General features: G+C 32.5%; 1 protein-coding gene across 12 annotated transcripts in view; it reads right to left on the reverse strand.

Annotated features, from left to right (window-relative positions):
- The window catches only part of CHD9 (chromodomain helicase DNA binding protein 9), a 243,152-nt gene that overhangs the window by 103,690 nt on the left and 119,738 nt on the right, over positions 1-19,724 (reverse strand). For 6 of the 12 annotated variants that reach the window (XM_074211328.1, XM_074211330.1, XM_074211321.1 and 3 more), the window contains 3 exons: positions 8,648-8,759; positions 8,019-8,075; positions 1,197-1,343 (listed from right to left, as the gene is read on the reverse strand). In XM_074211328.1, the coding sequence (XP_074067429.1) occupies positions 1,197-1,343; positions 8,019-8,075; positions 8,648-8,759 (316 nt within the window). The remainder of the gene's footprint in view (positions 1-1,196; positions 1,344-8,018; positions 8,076-8,647; positions 8,760-19,724) is intronic. The other 6 variants (XM_074211329.1, XM_074211331.1, XM_074211324.1 and 3 more) reach the window with 1 other exon arrangement.

Raw genomic sequence — 19,724 nt, forward strand, 5'->3', positions numbered from 1 at the left:
GTGCCACCTAGCCGACAAATAATACTTTAAAGACAATTTAGATAAGTTTGCTAGACAACCAAGAATACAGTAAAACATTCAAAAAAAGAAAAAGAATTTAAACTTTTAATATTAGGAGACATTCAATGAAGTATTTAAAGGAGAAATTTAATTTGAGTCCTCTATCCAAAAATCAGTAGGACCAAGAAGTCAATTTTACAGTGTTTCACCATGAACAACTAGCACCACCATGATTCTTTTTAAACAGAAAGGGAACTCTTTTTCCCAATATAAATCCAATGTATTGGCCATGAGAGAAATGTTGATTTTTTTGGTTTGCTTTTTGCAAGGCAATGGGTTACATGCCTTGCTCAAGGTCACACAACTAAGTAAATATTAAGTGTCTGAGGTTGAATTTGAACTCAGGTCCCCGAGGGCCAGGTTCTCTATCCACTATGCCATCTAACTGCCCCGAGAAATGTTAATTTTAAAATGACTCTTCGAAGATGTTGACAAGGATCTAACGCAGAAATATTTTAAACTCACTGCTTTCCACTTGGGAATGATTTTTGAAAAATGACTGGTACTAAATAATTTGATGTCATAAAAGAATAATATTCTCTTAGAATAGTAGAAGATTAAGTTCCTAAACTGAAAAATAATCAGTTTTACTTTAGTCATATAGATTAAGAAGCAAAAAATATTTTTAAAAAATATTAAACGCTGGTTGCCAAATCTTACTTTACATATATTATGCTGAAGATATTAAACACAAAATCACAATAATAAACAAATATTCAATATTTCATTCTTTGACACAAGAAAACTATAGCTAATGTTGTCTATTTTCTTACTACTATAGTTAGGATAAATTTCCACTGACTGAATATTTAAATAAATGCTTCATTAAGTGATACCACTACTAGTCTTATAATCTAAAGAGATCAAAGAAATAGGAAAAGTGTCCATAACCTATAAAAATATGCATAGGACCTCTTTTTTGTAGTAGCAAAAACGGTAAACTACAGAAGTGTATATGGTTCTCATCTTGTCTGTTATCTATTGGGATGAATGGCTAAAAAAATTATGGTACATATAATTTCTTAAAATTATTAATGAGATAAGGTAGAAATCACAAAATATAATTTAATAACTAGAAGAAAATAATTAAAAAGAATTAAAGCTGGTTTTCATATTCAGTCTGTAATTATCCTTACCACAAATAACTGCAAAGGTTGTTCAGCAGGTAAAGATGCTGCACTTTTTTTGATTTTCACAGAAACTTTTGCTTCTTCTTCTGACTGTTTTCCTTCGGCATCTTCAGCATATTTTTTCCTTTTAACCTGACGATTCGATCTTCTCTTCTGGAAATTAACCATAAAAGTAGCTATCATTAATTTTAAAGGAAAGAACATGATTAAATATTTTCAAAAGTTTGACAAATGTACATGCATTAATTTTAGATTTCTTTCCTTTTTTTTTCTGATAACAAAAGAAAGAGTATTACCTTCCCAATGCCACAAAAAAAAAAGATTGCAAACTCAGTTTGTTTCCTGGATTTTCAAGCAGCGCAATTTGAGTAGTAAAGAATTTTCTAAAAATTCTAATATTGATGGTCTTCAAGAAGAATCAAAAGGTTTATCTTTCAGTAAGTTATTTTACTACTTAAGCAAAGTGTATTTTTGAATAGTTTTGCAGATATACTCCAAAATACATTATTTTAAATAAAAATCAAACTGATGGTATAGGCCTAAGAATACATGATCTTTATGAAAATAAAGGTAATGTGAAGTTTTTGTACTTTAAAAAGAAAAAAATATTACGAAGAATAAATGATCAAGTTTTAAATCCATCAACTATGTAAATCAGGCAGAAAAGGAATTAGTTAAAGTTTAATTACTCCTGATTTTTCTTAAAATAGAGGGGAGAACTGTGGTAAAGATAGAATAAAGTGTTGTGATAAATACTATGCAATCATATAAGCAAAGGATGATTATATAATTGGAGTATAGTTTTTAAAATCTAAATTATTTTTAAAACTAAAAAATCATGTAAGAGATTATTTCACTTAATATCACCAAAACTCTGACTCGGATTTAGAAGTTAAATATTTTGCTACATACTCAAAAAATGTAAATTATTCTTTCTTTATTAAATTAAAAAAATATACACTTAAAACTCAAAAACTTGTATTTTAAACTATAAAATAAATTATCCATCATAAGATACTTATCAGGCACAGAACCTCATACTTTTTGACTTCTGCTTTCTACAAATAACTAAGTATTGTTCGTCAGGTAAGTTACAATATTTTTGTTCTTCACAAAAACTTTAGCTGTTCTCTTAAACTGTTTCCCTTCTTCTTCCTTTTAACTTTAAAAATCATCTTACTTACATGAATTATATACTTTATTTAGTACCCATAACACAAGAATATGATACTAATTTGAAGAATTTATAATATTTTTCAAAAACAGAACTGAAATTTATGTATGTACTACCTATAAAGAGGAGTTGCTAGCATAAACAGTGAAAACAAAACGGGTGAGAGCCTAATTTTCAGAAATAAAATTATTTGAAAGTACCTTAAAAATCATCCACAGTTAATGATTACCATGCTCATTATGAATTATTTATATCTGCATATTCAAACAGATATTGCTTGATCTCTCTCCATGTGGCAACACTTTTGTCTATTAGTTCAGTTAATTTTTCCAAAAATTTCTATCCCTAGTTCAGTTCGAGGACAACAGGAAATCATTTTGAATTATATACGAGACACAGACCATTCAGTACTATTAGAAACAAAAGAAGTATCAAAAATTATGCTTCAATTCAAAAAGGATAAGAATCATTACTGACATGAAATCATAATGACCTTGAAATTATTAAGATTATATTTCCTTAAACATTTTCTGATTTAGATTTCTCACTAATTAATAACATTTTTTGCTGTATTAGGAATAGCTTATAAAATCAAGAGAATTTTTAAATCAGATATTTATTCCAGTAAATAAATAAGTTCTTCTACATGGAAAGAATCTTCATGTACATGTATACTTGCTTTAAAATGAAGTTTCAACTTTTATGACAACAATATTGGAAAACAAGATTAAAACCTGAATGGTAAGCTAACTGCTCATAAAACTGTAAGCTTTTTCTTTAAAAACAATAGTTGTTCCGAAGAGTGCAACTCAGTGTTATATATGAATCTATATAATAAAGAGCTGTATTAACTAGCCATCTTAGCTTAATAGACTAACTAAGCACCCTCAGGAAAAAGCAGAAGTAGAAAAAAACATTTGGACAATATAAAGAATTTTAAAAATCATTTAAAAATACAATTCCCTGAAATTAGTTTAAAAAAAATTAAAAAAATGGTGGTTGGAATTGGAAAATTCTTAAGTATACATGGGACACTCAATTTCAAGGTTATATAAGGAAGATATCAGGGAATATTACCAGTTTGGAAAATAAATTAAATGAGCTTATAATGATGAATAGTTATTTGAGTCTGATAAAGAGGAATTTTACTGAACTCCATTCTGCTGGGCACTGAGGTAGAACAGAACCTTTAGGAACCCACATTTTATTGATGATCAATTAGTCATTGTCACAAGGTCATGCACAATAATGATTCTTGGGAGTATCAATCATCCTATCAATCAACAAACATTTATTAAATGTCAGTGCAAGTAGCTGGAGCTACAAAGACAAAAATGTTGATTTTTTCTAAATGGAAAACAACATGTAAAAAAGATAAACACAAAGTTGATACAAGTTAACCATAAATACAAAACACAAAGTAATTCACTGGTGGGTAGTGAGGAGTTCCAAGAGCTGGGAACATCAGGACAGGCCTCATGCAGGGGGTGCCACTTGAGCTGAGCCCTGAAGGAAGCTAGGGATTCTTACTACAGGAGAAGAGAAGGGAGGACATTTCAGGTAAGAATGTCAGTATTTGTAATGGTAGAGATGGAGGGTGGAATGTATGCATGTATCTGGCTAGAATGTAAGCTTTGAAGGGGACTAATAATAAGGCTGAAAAGTAGGTTACTGAAGATAAGTTAGAAAGGGTTTTAAAGGTCAAACAAAAGTTTAGTTTGGTTTTTTTAATCCTACAGACAACAGAGAGCCATACTACTGTGAAGACTGGAGCTTTCAGATTGGTTATAAAAAGGAATTCATCAATTTGTCATGAAATACTCTATATCTTTTTGTTTAATCATCTATTTGTTTACATAAGAGATTCTGTCTCCTCTTCCTGAGTCTCACTCACTGTGGCATTTTGATACACTATCAACCTCTGTACAGTATCTCTTTATCCTCATTCTAATAATTTTATTTCACTAATATTCTAATATTTCACTAACATTGCTGACTAACTTCAGTGTTATCCTCAACTCCTCATTAAGCAAACCAAGACATATAAAAGACATATCTATTTCCAAAGTAATACATGTTCAGTGGTAACGGGAGGAAATGATCCACAAAGTCAAGAGTAGAGGGCCAGAAATCTGTCTCAATATGACTAGAAGTAGAAACTATGGGAAAGAAATGAATAAAGAGTAGGCTATAGACCTATACACTCTAAGAATATACAAGGCCAGAAGGCTATCCCACCCTTTGGGGTGAGCTAGAAGGAGAAAATTTTAATCATTTTTTTAAGGTCAGTAAAATTATTTGGAGGCAGTTATGTCTTACAATGTCCAAAAAAGCAGGAAGATTCAGCTTTCTGAGTTCAAATATGACCTCAGACACTTACACTACTACTCTGGACAAATATCATTTGACCCTTGTTCGCTTCAGTTTTCTCATCTGTAAAATGAGCTGAAGAAGGAAATGGTAAACCAGAAAATCCCAAATCGGGAAACAAAGGATCAGAAGTGACTGAACAACTAAAACCACAACAAAACTGTTTGAAAGTCATTAAAATGGATTGAGAAAATAATGTTATTGCACAGATTTTAAAAAGGAAACAGTATCTGAGGGGAATTACTAGTAACAATGACAGGATCTTCAACTTTTTGTCTAGTACTAAAATTGTGTAGTGATTTTTTTTTTCTATTCTGTCATGGCCAAATGACTGTCATTTATTCTCAAAATGAAAGGAAAGAAGTTCTAAGTCTAGTATTATCTAGTTAGCTACCTAAACTGCTAAATAAAGTCAAGCCTATCCTTAAAAAACTTCACTAGATATCATTCTCTCAAGCTATCACCCGTGTCTTTATATCTTTTTTCTCATTCTCAGCTAAACTCTAAAAAACAACACTCTAAAAAAAAACCCCATTCACTATTACTTTGACTTCCTTTCTTCTCATTCATCACACTGCAATCTTACATCCAAACATCACTCAATTACAACCATTCACTCAAAAATTACTAAATGATCTAAATTCTGATTATTTTTTCTAAATTTTCATCCTTTTTTGTCCTCTCTCTAGTATCTGACATTGCTGACTAACTTCAGTGTTATCCTCAACTCCTCAACAATCAGTTCCCAGACTGATGTAGCACAGTATACTTGTGTCTTTAACATTTGAAGTTAGCCCACAACCATGATTTTTCTGAGACTGACGGGTTTTATGCCATCTAGCTTACAATCTTCCATCATCCAAACCACTGGATTGTTGAGCAAATGAATTGTATTTAATTGATAAGGAAATCAAATGATTACTGGAAATCATAATTTCTAGGACATTTTGGTTCCCTCACTGTGAAAATATGCACAATTCAAGGCTGTCCAACCTTACTTTTAAAAGTTTTTATTGAAACAATAAACAATATATTTTGATTTGCCATTTTAATGAGAGCTCTGCAGTAGCTCAGTTCCATTTACTAAAGCATTTAGTAAAGCCACAGGCAGCTGCATAAAATTATCCTGTAGGCCACATGCAGCCTGTGCATTTTGGACAGCCCTGAATTAAATAATGAATGATTATATTAAGAATGAATTTCTTTATCTCTATCCATTTCCTGGGATGGACAGTTTGTTTAAATATACTTAGGCAACTGTTATAATCACAAGCAGTGTTGTCTTCTTCATTTTCTAATTTTGTGCTACTTTTGACCAATGTTTTAACCAATTGATTCTCTGAGTGCACCAAGAAAAAATATTCTTTAATGACTACTATGTGTGTAGTAACAGTGGATACTTCTTAAATTCAAAGTTAATTTCAATTTTCTTGTATGTAATTGCTTGGTACTTAAACACACTCAGACTGTGTTCATGAGGTATGGGTATGATAAATTTTTCGGCCATTGCAATTAATGAAGAAAATATTTTCAATTTTCTCATTCAATAAGTGGGAAAAGAAGGAGATAGACTAAACTAATTATACCCATTTGGAATCTATCTCATACATACCCAAGTAGTAGAATACAACCTACCAACTCCAACATCATTTCTCCCTTGCTTTATTTCAAATCCACCTGTTACATATTGGTCCTACTCATAAAATGACATGAAATTTTGTAAAAGAAATCTTTTCTATGAATTTTCTATTCTTCCCTGTGAAAAAGTTGTTTTTCTAAGAGTAATTTAAGATTTCCAATATTTTCAGTAAACAGTAAACTCAGAACTATAGGATTCTACAGTACTCTTTTTAAACTAAAGTTCAAGGGCAGAAATTCTTTGTTTGTATTCCTGGCATCTAACACTGCTTGGCACACACACGCGCGCGCGCACACACACACACACACACACACAGCAGGCATTTAATACATGTTTGTTGATTAACTAATTCACTTATAAAAATGTAAACATGTTTTTATCTAACATATTTTTCCTCCTATAGAGTAAGTACATGATTCTATCATAAAATTCAGTTCTTTCAACATATGTCAAGGCATGAGGATTTAAAAAAATTAATAACCATACACAGAATCTAAAGCTTAAATAAAACATGAATTTTTTTTGTCATCAAATTAATGTCATAGTATGCTATATTTTATTTTACTATGAAGCTATAAATTAAGTAAAGCATTGCTAGACATTTTTTACAAAAGTACTTTGTAAGTGATAATAGGTATTTTCTTACTGAAGTTTTTTTTAAGGTATATAGTATTCTTACTACTTTTTGAATGTGTAAAGTGGTGACCTAATATTATTAGACTATAAATGTCTAAAGTGTATAGTGTTCTTACTACTTTGTGTATGTGTAAAATGGTGACCTCATATTATTAGACCAAAACTATACCTTTTTTTAGCAAATCTTCATTTTTTCATAGTGTTCTTTAGAGTACTACTTTAACTGATAAATCTTCCCTTTCTTACTTTTTATAGTCTCTCCCCTCAAGACTTAAGTGCAAATTCAAAGCAAACTAATGTTGTTTGAGACAACCTTCAATTCAGGCATTTTGCATTAGTGGCCAGAAGCATTATGGTTAATTAATAACAACACTTCATTCCTATGACATATTACCTGCTTCCTATAATATTCCCAAATAGGGTCTGCAGAAGGCAAAGCAGAAACCCTCCAAACATGGCAAGCCTGGAAGGACAACACCACAACTTCAGGCCACCAGGTATGGTCAGACTGAGAAAATATCAAATGTTAAAAGTCTAAGGTAAAAAAATTAAATTTCATTTACATACCTTTGAGATTTCTTAAGTTATGTCTGACTCCAAATTATTGAAGATAAATTTTACAATCCTTCAAAACTTAAGTGCTTTTTCATTAAAAGGACTCTCAAGGATGATAAATTTAATTTAGCAATTAATTATAAGATAGTCTTCCCAACAATATTTATTTTTTATACTAAAATTAAGGTACAGAAATACTATCTTGAAGAAGCACAAAGAAAAAGCAAATGTTGTAGACTGAGCTATCTATGCTACCATTTCATTATTTGATAACTGCATAATGGAAAATTGGCCAGCATTATGTTAATTTTAAAAATTAACCAGAAATTCTTTATGTTGAACAAGTAAAATATTAGGTTCACTTAGGTCAAGTACAGTATTATATTTGAAAATATTAATATGAAAAATAATCTAGGCCATATATTATCTTAGGAGCTTAGGTCACTGCCCTTACCTCAACTCTTGCAGCAGCCCAGGAGCCTTGAGCCACTACTCTCCAATGGATAAGAAGCTGCATAAGGAAGAAGAAAGGCCATTCAGGGGCTTCCTGGCCCCTTCATAAAACAACTGCCACTAATTTTACTGCCAAGAGCAGTACCTTAGTAATTAAGAGTGTGGAGGGTGAGAGGATTGATGATGATCATATTACATATTTTCTCTAAGCTCACATAGTTATTGTGATTGCCTCAAAAAGAAAGGAACTAAGTACAATATTAATAAGTATGGGCATGTTAATAGAATCATTGTTTTACTTGGCATATGCCAACTACATGAATTCATATGGGCTTTACAAAAATTGTTTCATTTTGATCCATCTTTTATATTTTACTTGTTAAAAATTACTTTAAAAAAGTTAAAACTGCATATATCCAGTTTCTGAAAAAAATGTTAAAGACATATTATAATATATCACTGTCATCACTACAATGCTTTGTAAAATACTTCAAGTATGGACTTCTAATAAATGAAATGTATTTTTATGAGCAAACAGGTACATGTTTTCATTGGTTAAGATAATAATCAAATGTTCCTAGGAGTGTCTCCCTTTCTTTAAAAACAAAAACAAAATTGCTAAATACTCACCTGAGAATCCTCATCTTTAAATGGACGCTGTGAAATCTGCTCAACATCAGACATTTCATCCGAAGACATATTCTTTCTTTTTTGCTTCTTACCCAATGTGATAATGAGCTTCCTGTTTCAAGATTTTTAAAAAATAAAGTTAAAAGAAGTAATAACCTTGGTCATAATTTCAGATGAATCAAATTCACATGAAAAACTTTCCTAAAATTTGTGATTTGAGTAGAATTTAAACTTATTGAATGCAGAGATTATTTGCAATTTTTGTCTTTCTTTCCCTAGGCCCAGCACAATATCTGTACATAGTGATGTTTGAGAAATGCTTATTAAATTGGATGGAATATCATTCAAGAGTAGTCTAACCACATGATGATTATCTGTATGAAATTCACAATGAATATTTAGATATATATTTGATTTAAATGAATGAGTAAAAAATTTATCCATGCCAAAAATACACATATAGCAATGGAATCTCAAATGATTATACCATGCTTACTAGGATTTTCCTACAGGTCTGTTGTCTAATTACTAAGGCCATGGTTTAAGAATCCCCATGTCCCACTAATCACAAAATATAAAAGTTATGAAGCAGGAAAACTCAATTTTATATATTCTTATTGCAAGTAAAGTAATAGATTGAAATCTCCTCAATCTAATATCTACAATATGCAGGACAGTAAAATGTATCTGGTCAAGAAAGAGAACAAGTAGAATTTATTAAGAGACTGTTTTGCATAGGATGCTGGGAATACAAAAACAAAATTAACAGTCCTTGTCCTCAAGTTACATATCTTAGTCAGTAAAACAGCATACATACATATAAGTTTAAACAGAATATTTACAATGTAAATACAAGGTATCTTCTGTGGATAGGACCCATTATCTGGGGATATGAGCAAAAATCTCAGAGGAGATAGCATTTGAACTAAGCTTTGATTCTAGAGATTTTAAGAGGCAAAGATGTGCATACTAAGCACTGGGGAAAAGCCTGTGTAAAGGCACAGAAACAGGAATTAAATACGGAATGTGAGGAAAAAAGAATTGTACAGCTAGATTGTACAGCATATCAAAGAAAATAATGTGTAATAAGCTTGGAAAGGTAGGTTGAAGCAAAGGATTTAAAATGTCAAACATAGTATGGATTTGATCTTAGAGGTAAGAGAAATTTATTGAACAGGAAGAAGAGTGACATGATCAGATTCATACTTTATTAACATAATTTTGGCAGTTATACACAGAATGAATTGTGGATGAGAAAGACCTGAGGCAAGAAAACCAATAAGGAATCTAATTCAGTAGTCCAGGCAGGAGAGGTGCCCAAACTAGCCTTGGATCTGTGGGAATGGAAAGAAGGGAACTGAATTGAGACATTGTGGAGGTACAATTAACAAGATGTGCAACCAATATGATCTATGAATAAAGGAGAATGATGAGTCAAGGTGCACATATGGGTTCACTACAAATCTGGTGTTACCCTGAATAGAAAAAGTGAAATTAAAAAGAAAGATGAGTGTACAGAAGAAAAGATGATGAATTCTGATTTGTATTTGTTGAGTTTGAGATGACAATCAGATATCACAAGGATCTGATAGTCCCATTCTCCCAGAAAGTAGAGCACAAAATAGACTGAAATACTTAAAATGAATGATAAATTCTTAAGTTACATCAAAGAAATTCTATAATCCTCTTATTGGCATCCTTATTTATCTTACTCATGAATGGTGGATGTATTTTAAAGGTCCCTTATATCTATTACTTAAGACTGATATTAAAAAGACCTCAACTCATTTTAACCTCCTGACTAAAAAAAAAATGGTCTTAACCATGGGTACTATTCAGGAACAATCTATAGTTCTGGGAAAGTCTGGTTTTCTCAAACTACCTACATGTACTTCTTTAGGCACTGCAGATATTAGAACCATTATCTAAAATTTTAGAATAGTTGGAAAACTCATTAACACAATATCCATCCTTATATTCATATGTCTCTCTGATGGGTGTATGTACGATCAATGATTAGCATATTACTAAATGCTGTGGTTAGAGTTTAAGGAATGGGGGCTCTACTCCTTTATATACTGAACCTGATTAATTGAAATGCAATTAGAATTCAAGAGCTAAAAAAAGTAAAAAGCATTTGACAAAACATCTGATGATGTTCATAATACAGCTAGGCAGTCCAATGAATAGAGTGCTGCACTTATAATCAAGGAAATTGAGCTTAAATACTACCTCAGACATGTATTAGCTGTGTGTCCAACAGGCATTTGTGTGCTTGCCTAGGCAAGTCATTTAATCTTTCTTAGCTTCAATTTCCTCATCTGTAAAATGGGAGTAATAACAGCATTTATCTCACAGAGTAGTTCTGAAGATCAAATAATGTAAAGGGCTATGGAATCTTAAAACTTATAAAGTTAATTACTATCTATTATTATTATTATTGAAATCAAGCTTCATATAAAAAAGATGAAAAAGAAATCTCAAGATTATTTGACAAAGTAACTAAAAGATCTATATCCCATATATTCCAAGAATATCAAAAGTTGAAAGGTTCTTATAAAACATTCATTGCTGAACTTTTTGTGATAGCAAAGAATTAGAAATAAAGTTGACATCCATTAACTGGAAAATGGTTAATCAAAAATTGTTGTACACAAATGTAACTTACTATTAGTGCCAACATGAATTCAGAAAAGCATAGAAAAAATGAGTTGATACAGAAGGAAAAAAGGAAAACAATATAACAATGATTACAAAAATGTATGGACAAAGATTTTTTCCCTCCAAAATGGAACCTATGATGATGAAGATTGGTTCTAGAGCAAACTTGAAAAAAGTCACCTTTCTCCTTTCATTTCAAAATTCAGGTGTTGAATTTTTTGCATGCCTTTAGACAAGTTTGAAGTGATGGCCAGTTGTACAAAACTGCTTTTTTTCCCCCTTTTAAATTTTTTTTTTTTGCTACAAAGACTATCTCTAAAGCAGAGAGAAGAAAAGAATATATTCAGAAATAAATGATATGCAAAATGAAATAAAAAAGAACAAATATGTAAGATATGATTGGACTATTCTATTTCTGTATAAGTTTCAAAATCAACAATTATAAGCCATGCTAATAAAAATATAATAAGATTACTAATAATGCCAAACTTGGACATGTTGATCCTTAGTAGAATGCTCACTGATTGGTCTAAGAATATAAAAAAAGAAGTTGAAAATGAAATGATAAAATGAAATGGTACTCTTAAGCAAGGTATTAAAGAATCTTTCCAAACATCCATTCTGATGCCTCATGTATGCAATTGCTTGCTTAGGCTTTGTCAGCAGAGTCTAAATTTGGCAGGTAACTAAGTCAGGCAACTTTCTAGTAAAGGCTTAGTAATGGATTATATACTGAGGAGAAGCCCAAGTGTGTGTTTTACTTTAGGTTTGTATCTTCCTTTAAACCATGACTAATATGCTTTGCAAGACTGAACATGTATAGTTTATATCAAATTGGGAGGGAAGGAAAATTTCAAACCAAAATAATTTTTAAAAGTGAGTGATAAAAATTGTTCTGACATGTAACTGGGGAGAGGAATTATATGTATGCATGCCAATACACATGTATATATGAGTAATTCACAAAGACTATCTCCCAAGGCATAGAGGACTTTTGAGCTATATCACTAAAGGGAGAACTCACACTGATAAAACCACAAATTCTTTTAGTACTGAATTTCAGAAGAGCCACAAAATATTACAGATCAACATAACATAATGAAGCATGACTGTTCAATAACACAAAAATTTTCCTAAAAGCATAGGGATGGTGACATAACAACAATTATAAGTGGAGTGGTTCATTTAATGATGAGGCAATTTTTATTTCTTGAAGTGATGAGAAAAAAAAACATTTTCATATGCAACACAAAATAGCTACAATTATTTATTAAACCACAATCATCATATAAATTATTTATAAACAGCCTACTTGAACACTGCCATGATGAGAGTTAAAGTAAAGAATGGCAAAAGATTTCATATTAGATCCTGGAAATGACAGAGAGTTTATTGAATAGGAGGGATAATATGGTTAGATCTGTGCTTTAGGAAAATCACTTTTGATAGTAAAGTGGAAAATGAACTGGAGTAACCATTTGAACTAAGGCAAAGCCAATACATTTTCAGATCATTTCAAGTTATTGATCTTTTCATGGTATAGGACTCTAAATTATAAAAGGCAGCATGGGTCATCAGAGGGCTGGATTTGTAGTCAAGAAGACCTGGTTTGAATTGTTCCTTAGGCACTTACTAACCATTTTACACTTTGGATAATTAACTTAACCTCGATCTCAATTTTCTTATGTCTAAGAACCTAACAGGATGGCTGTTAGAATTAAATGAGATAATTTGTACTTTGTAAACATTAAACTAATATAAAGTACTGGCTGTTTTATTAGCTGACTCCCTATCTACTTAACAGGGATATGTTATGAAAATATAGGTTAGGAATAACTTTTCTAAACCTTTTCTAAAAACACCTACATCACCCTCTTTGCCCCCAACCCTCTTAGCAGATGACTATGACCCCATTTAGGTTTTTTTTTTGACAAAAGATATTGAAGTAGTTTGCTATTTCTTTCTCCAGCTCAATTTTCAGATGAGGAAATCGAGACAAACAGAGTTAAGTGACCTGATCAGAGTCACACATAACCATCTTCCTGAATCCAGGCCTCATATTCTATCTAGGGAAACAACTTCTCTATAGATGCAACTGGCAAATCTAATGACCTTTTCTCAATTCCTCTCATTCTGAAGCATCTGACACTGCTGATCATCTTTTCCTTTGGGATACTCTTTTCTTTAGATTTTTGTAACCCAGCTCTTTTCACTTTCCACAAGCCTCAGTCTCTTTTGCTAAATCTTATCCATGTCACATACTCTCAACACATGTGCTCTAATGACCTTAAGGTTCTGTCATAGATATTTCTCCTTGTACTTCCCACTTCTTCCTTTTATCTCATCTTCAGTTATCTATGCAGATGGCTCAGATTTATATATCTGATCTTGTTAGTTTCATCACTAATTGCCTATTGGACATTTCCCATCATTATCTTAAACTCAACAGAATCCAAAATTCTGTTCTCCCCCCTTTCCCACTTTTGAACTTCCCTTTTTCTGTACTATCTATTTGGTTTTGTCATGCTTATGTCCTAACTCTCCTTCACCCTACACATTTAATTATTTGCCAAGTCTTGCATTTGGGGATTTAAATGGCTTGCCCAGGATCATATAATTAGAAGATCATATTTAGAGTTGGAAAGAAACTTGGAGGCCACTTGAGTCCAACTCCCTTATTTTATAGGTAAGGAAACTGAGTCACGAAGGGTTTAAGTGATTTGCCCGTGGTCATGTAACTAGTATCTGTGATAGGAATCTGAGTCCAGGTCTTAAGCAGCTAGGTGGTGCAGTAGATAGAAAAATAGAGCTAGAATTAGGAAGATCAGAATAAAAATCTGACTCAAATCCAGTCTCAAAAACTTATTAGCAGTCATGTAACTTCCTCAACTGTTAAATTGGAATAATAATGGCACCTCTCTCTGAAAGTGATTGCGAGAATCAAATGAGATAATTTGTAAAGTTTTGAGTATAATGTTTGGCACACAGTCAGCACTATATAAATGAAAACTGCTATTATTGTTGCTGGTGCTATTGTTGTTATTAGGTCTTCCTGACTTTAAAGAGTACTTTTTAGCCACTATGCCAATGGGTTACTTTATCTTTCCCACTCTTCAAAGTGGAAGACTTTCTAAAATAGCTGACACAACATGTTACTTATGTTTTATTCTTGTAGGACTCATAAAATCTATTTCCAAACATCCCTTTATTCATTTCAGGAAATGTATGCCTTTTGAGTAGTCACAGATATTCCTCATAGTAATGTGATCAACTAGATAATCTATGACCTTTTCATGCTTTTAAAAAATATAGAAAAGAAGCTTGATCAATAAAGAGCATATCTCAGAATCAGTTAAATCTACATCCAAGCTCAGAATTTGAGACATCCTGGATATGGAAGGCAAGTCACTTACATTCTCAGGGCTCTAGGCAGCTATTTTAGAGTATGAATGGTATAGAGGGGGTGGATGAGAAGGACTAACTATGAAGAACTTAGTTTGTATTCCTGCACAGGAAGAAGATATTGATAACTCATATAAACTTTCTCATTTATAAGAGCTGTTAGAAGGAGCATATATAGACAGGGCACAGGAAGGAGCAGAATATAATTGTATAATATAGTAAAAAGATGGAGTCAATGGGTGATAAAGGGAAGTACTGGGAGGATGGGAAAGGAGATAAAAAATAAGCTAAGAATTTCACATAAGAGTCAAGAAAAAGCTTTTTCAATGGAGTGGAATGGGGGAAGGCAAGGGGGAATGAATGAGTTTTCATTCTCATCAGAAATAGCTCAGAGGAAATAGCATACACAATTAATAGGGTATAGAAATCTATCTTACTCTAGAGAAAAATGAGAAGAAAGGGATGGGATAAGGGGGAATGGGGACAGAGAAGGGGGGGAATAGATGATAGAAGAGAGGGAAAATTGAGGGAGAGGGTACTCAGATACAACACACTTTTGGACAGGGTGAGGATGAAAGGAGAGAGAGAATAGAGTAAATGAGAGTGGGGAGGAATAGAGTGGAGGGGAAACAGAGCTAGTAATAGCAACTGTGGGAAAAATATTAAAGCAACTTCTGTGGTAGACTTGTGATAAAGAAAGCAGCTCACCCCAGAGACAGAGCCATTGGGATCCGAACACAGACTGAAGTACATTTTTTTTCTCTTTCACTATTCTTGAGGTTTCTCATCTTTTTTGGGGGGTATGTTTACTCTTATAACAAAATTATTGTAATATTATAAAATAAATCTAGATACTTAAAAAATAAAAATAAAAAATAAAGTATGAATGGTAGAAGAGTGTCTAATCTGTATTGATAGGCGTTTTCTTTACTGTGAATTCTCCATATCTAAAAAAATGACAAGCCTGCCCAACCACCCAACCCCCCAAAAAAACAAACAAATATTGGAATCTTTAATTTAATATGCTGCATTTGGATGCTTAAAGAGCCAGAGAGATTAGGTTCAGTTCACTAAATGAAAGGTTACCATAGAAATACTTTTTAAAGAAGGGTTTAGAGAACAAAACAGGTCTTGATTTTCATGGTACAGGAAAGGTACTCAAGTAACCAAAAGTTTTTCGACCCATAATTAAAGTCCTAAGAAGAGAGTTCTGTACTCTAAACCCAACAGATTTAAACCTTTCAAACACAATTAAAGTTTTTGGATACTCCCTTCCTACTTCACCTATGCTTAAGTTCTCCTAATCTTCAAATGGTAATTAAATAATTTCTACTAAAGACCTAGCTAATAAAGTTTAAAGAGTAATACCTTCCAGAAATAGGTCTATTTTAAAAGGGATCTGTGGGAAGATGGAAAAGTCAATGATCTAGGTTGGCTGACTGCTTCTCACAGAGATGACTTTACATTCTTCATGTTACAGAAAAAATTAACCGTGAACCCTATCAACTTTTTCACTAGACACAGGAGCCCTAATCTAGAATCATATTGGGAAGAATATCTACACTGTTCACTTAGAGGAGTTTCCTTTGTGCCTTTTTACATTTCAATGTATAAATATAAAAGTGTGCTATAATAAATCCCAACCCCTTTATATAGAATCTCATCCCACTGAACCTCACTCTCATCCTCTGCAATCCTACTACAAACACCCCCTCTTGTTCCACTCCTCTTTCACTCACTTCTCTGAAGCACTTGATACATTATTAATAAACTTGGTTTTTTTTTTATCTTAAATCTTTTCCTTTCTTATTCCCGCTATTTTTGAGCTCACACCATGAGTTGCCTCAAGTCTGTTGACAATGCATCCCTGCTCACCCATTCTAGAGCTGTTGTAATCAACTTGTTCCTCCAAAATCCACTTTCAGACTCTTCCTCTATGATCACCATCATCATCACCATCATCATCATCATCATCATCATTCATGAACCTCTCTTTTTAGGTTGATTCAAATTACAATTTATCACTCAAATCAAGATTTTTGTAGTTGTTATTTAATGATCCTATGACATTCTCTGTGCTTCCTTAATAAATTCAGTGTCTGGATCATAGTTTCTCCACTCCAACTTTTTTTTTTAGGTTTTTTTCCAAGGCAAGTAGGGTTAAGTGGCTTGCCCAAGGCCACACAGCTAGGTAATTATTAGGTGGCTGAGACCGGATTTGAACCCAGGTACTCCTGACTTCAAGGCCGGTGCTTTATCCACTACGCCACCTAGCCGCCCCTAGTTTCATTTTAAAAAGCAGCATTCCATTCTCTTAAACTCTGCCACTAATTTGTCTTTATAAATAGTTAACAAGAAAAATCAAACTTTATAGTTTTACTTTATAATTTCTGAATATTTTGAGCAAATAAAATCATAAGTAAGATTTTATGATAAATACCTTTAGTTCTTGTGATGCATGGTAAAAACAAAACATTTCAATTCATACACAGCAAAATAAAGTCTGAGGCCAGACTTGAACTCAGATATTCCTGACTCCAGGGCTGGTATTCTATCCACTTTGCCACCTAGCCGCCCTGACTCCAACTCTTTAAAAACATTTTTTACTTTAGTTTTATTTTTTTAACATGTTACACAAGTTTATTTTATATGTATTACACAATTAAATGTAAAGACCATTTTCAATATTCATTTTTATAAGATTTTGAGTTCCATTTTTTCTCCCTTTCCTCTTCTTCAAACAATCTGACATAAACTATATCATATACAACATGTGTTATTGTACAAACATATTAATTGTATTTCATTAGTTTTCCACTCCATCTCTTGTCCTTTCATTGATAGTCCCTCAAATGTCTTAACTTTCCAGTTCATTTTCATGATTTCCACTGTAACTCATCTACAGAGATCATCATATCACTACCCATAAGCATTCAAGGTTCCATGCTCTTGAAATCATTTATTTGATCAATCTTTTATCAATTTTTCTTTCTTTCTGGTTTACAACCCCTTTTCCTGTTCTTCATACTCACTATGACCATTCTTCTCTCCACCCAAAGTACTTTCTAAGCTATTTCACTATGCACTGGCTGAACTCTTCCTTTATCTTGAACCACTGGGGAATTGGTTTTAACTTTATGGTATTTTCTACCCTAAATTACTGTAACAGTCTTCTAGTTGGTCTCCCAACCATAAGCCTGTCCCACTTCAGTTCATCTTCTAATCAGTAGCCCAAATAATTTTCTTAAAACTCAGGTCTGACAAGTCACTTCTTCTCCCCCCCCCGAAACTTCTATCCAGGAAAAGGGGGGGGGGGGAGGAAGAATCACCAGCAGCTCCTGCTACCTCCAGGGTCAAACATAAAATCCTATTGGCATTTAATGTCCTTAAACAATTTGGTCCCTTTCTATGACTCTTTCAGACTTTCACTTGACTCCCTTCCATGTATTCTACAATCCAATGACACTGCTTTCTTACAGTCCCTTGACCACAATAATTTATTTCCTAACCCTGCCCGATCTCATTGGCTGCCCTCCATAACTGGAATGCTCTTACTTCTTATCTTAGTTTCTTGAATTCCCTGGTTTTCTTTAAGATTTAGCTCAGTCCCACTCTTTACAAGGGGGGGCGGGGCGCGCGTGCCTTTCCTGGTCCTTTCTACCATCTGTGGTTGTTGTCCTTCCCTGACATTCCTTTTAATTTACACTGTATTTATCTTGTATGTATAATTTTTTGCATGTTTGTTTCCGTCATTAGAATTGAGCTGCTTATTCCTCTTATCTCGACCTTTCACATGGGATCTCTATTTATAATTAGTTCTCACATATGATATATGTATTTATGGGAGACTGCCTTATGCTAACAGAGAAATGTTCAATTGCATATCTTTTTACTATCTAATTTATTAAGTGTCTTTGCTTTGAAAACAAAAAAGAAAAAAAGAACTGAGTTGCTTAAAGGTGGGACCTGTTCCTGTCTTTCTTTGTACCCTCTCAACCACAATGTGTATGGAACATTATAAACACTTAATAGTTGCTTGTTGACTGACTGACTGTTAGATAAAATAAATTAGTTTTTATGACTTTTAATAAAAGCTGTTATAAAAAGGAGCAAAGTAAAAAAGGGGGGAGGGAGAATTGTTAGAAGCAAAGTATAAATATGGAGTAGTTAGAGCAATGCCAAACATTTGTCAAAGATTAAGCTTTGAGATTTACATTTCTTGAAAAGTCAGTGAATTCATTTGAGTAATTTTTTAAAGTATCCTGTAAACTAATCAGTGAATAAGTATTTAAGTGCCCACTACATACCAGGCACTGTAATAGGCCCTGAAGATACACAAAGAAAAACTGAAACCATTCTTGCCCTGAAGAGGCTCATATTATTTTAGAAGAGATAATGTACACCAGTCCTCCCTGGCCTTCCATTTTCCTGATCTATAAAATGAGGGGATCAGATTACATAACCTTTGAGATGCATTCTTACTAGAGCTAGCTAAGATAAGCAGTTTTCAAACATGGAAATACAAATTATGAAAAATTACTTGAAATAATGCTCTACCTCACAAATAATCAAAGAGATTCAAATTGAGATATTTTCAAAATACTACCTAATACCTATCAAATTGCCAAAACCAGTAAAAAGCAATGAAACTCAATGCTGGCAGGGTTGTGGAGGAACAGGAACATTCATTCATGCCAGTGGACATAAAAATATATTAAATCTTTTTTGGAGAACCCATGGTTATATCCCTTAAAATTACAAAAAAATCCTAGAACTAACAATTCGACTATTGATATTATATGTGATATCAAAAACAGCAAAAGAGGCTATCTTTAATCAGAGATTTTCATGAAACTAAAAGAAAATAACAAAACAAAACAAGAGAACTTATGTAAATGGTGGTAAAATAATAAAAATGGAAATCTATAAATATAATTAAAATTGACATGGGTGAAGCATACAGATAACTCTGGAAAGATTTATAATGAATGCAAAGCAAAAAAAAGAACTAGAA

This window comes from Macrotis lagotis, chromosome 1 (assembly GCF_037893015.1).
Source record: "Macrotis lagotis isolate mMagLag1 chromosome 1, bilby.v1.9.chrom.fasta, whole genome shotgun sequence".
NCBI lineage: Eukaryota > Metazoa > Chordata > Mammalia > Peramelemorphia > Peramelidae > Macrotis > Macrotis lagotis.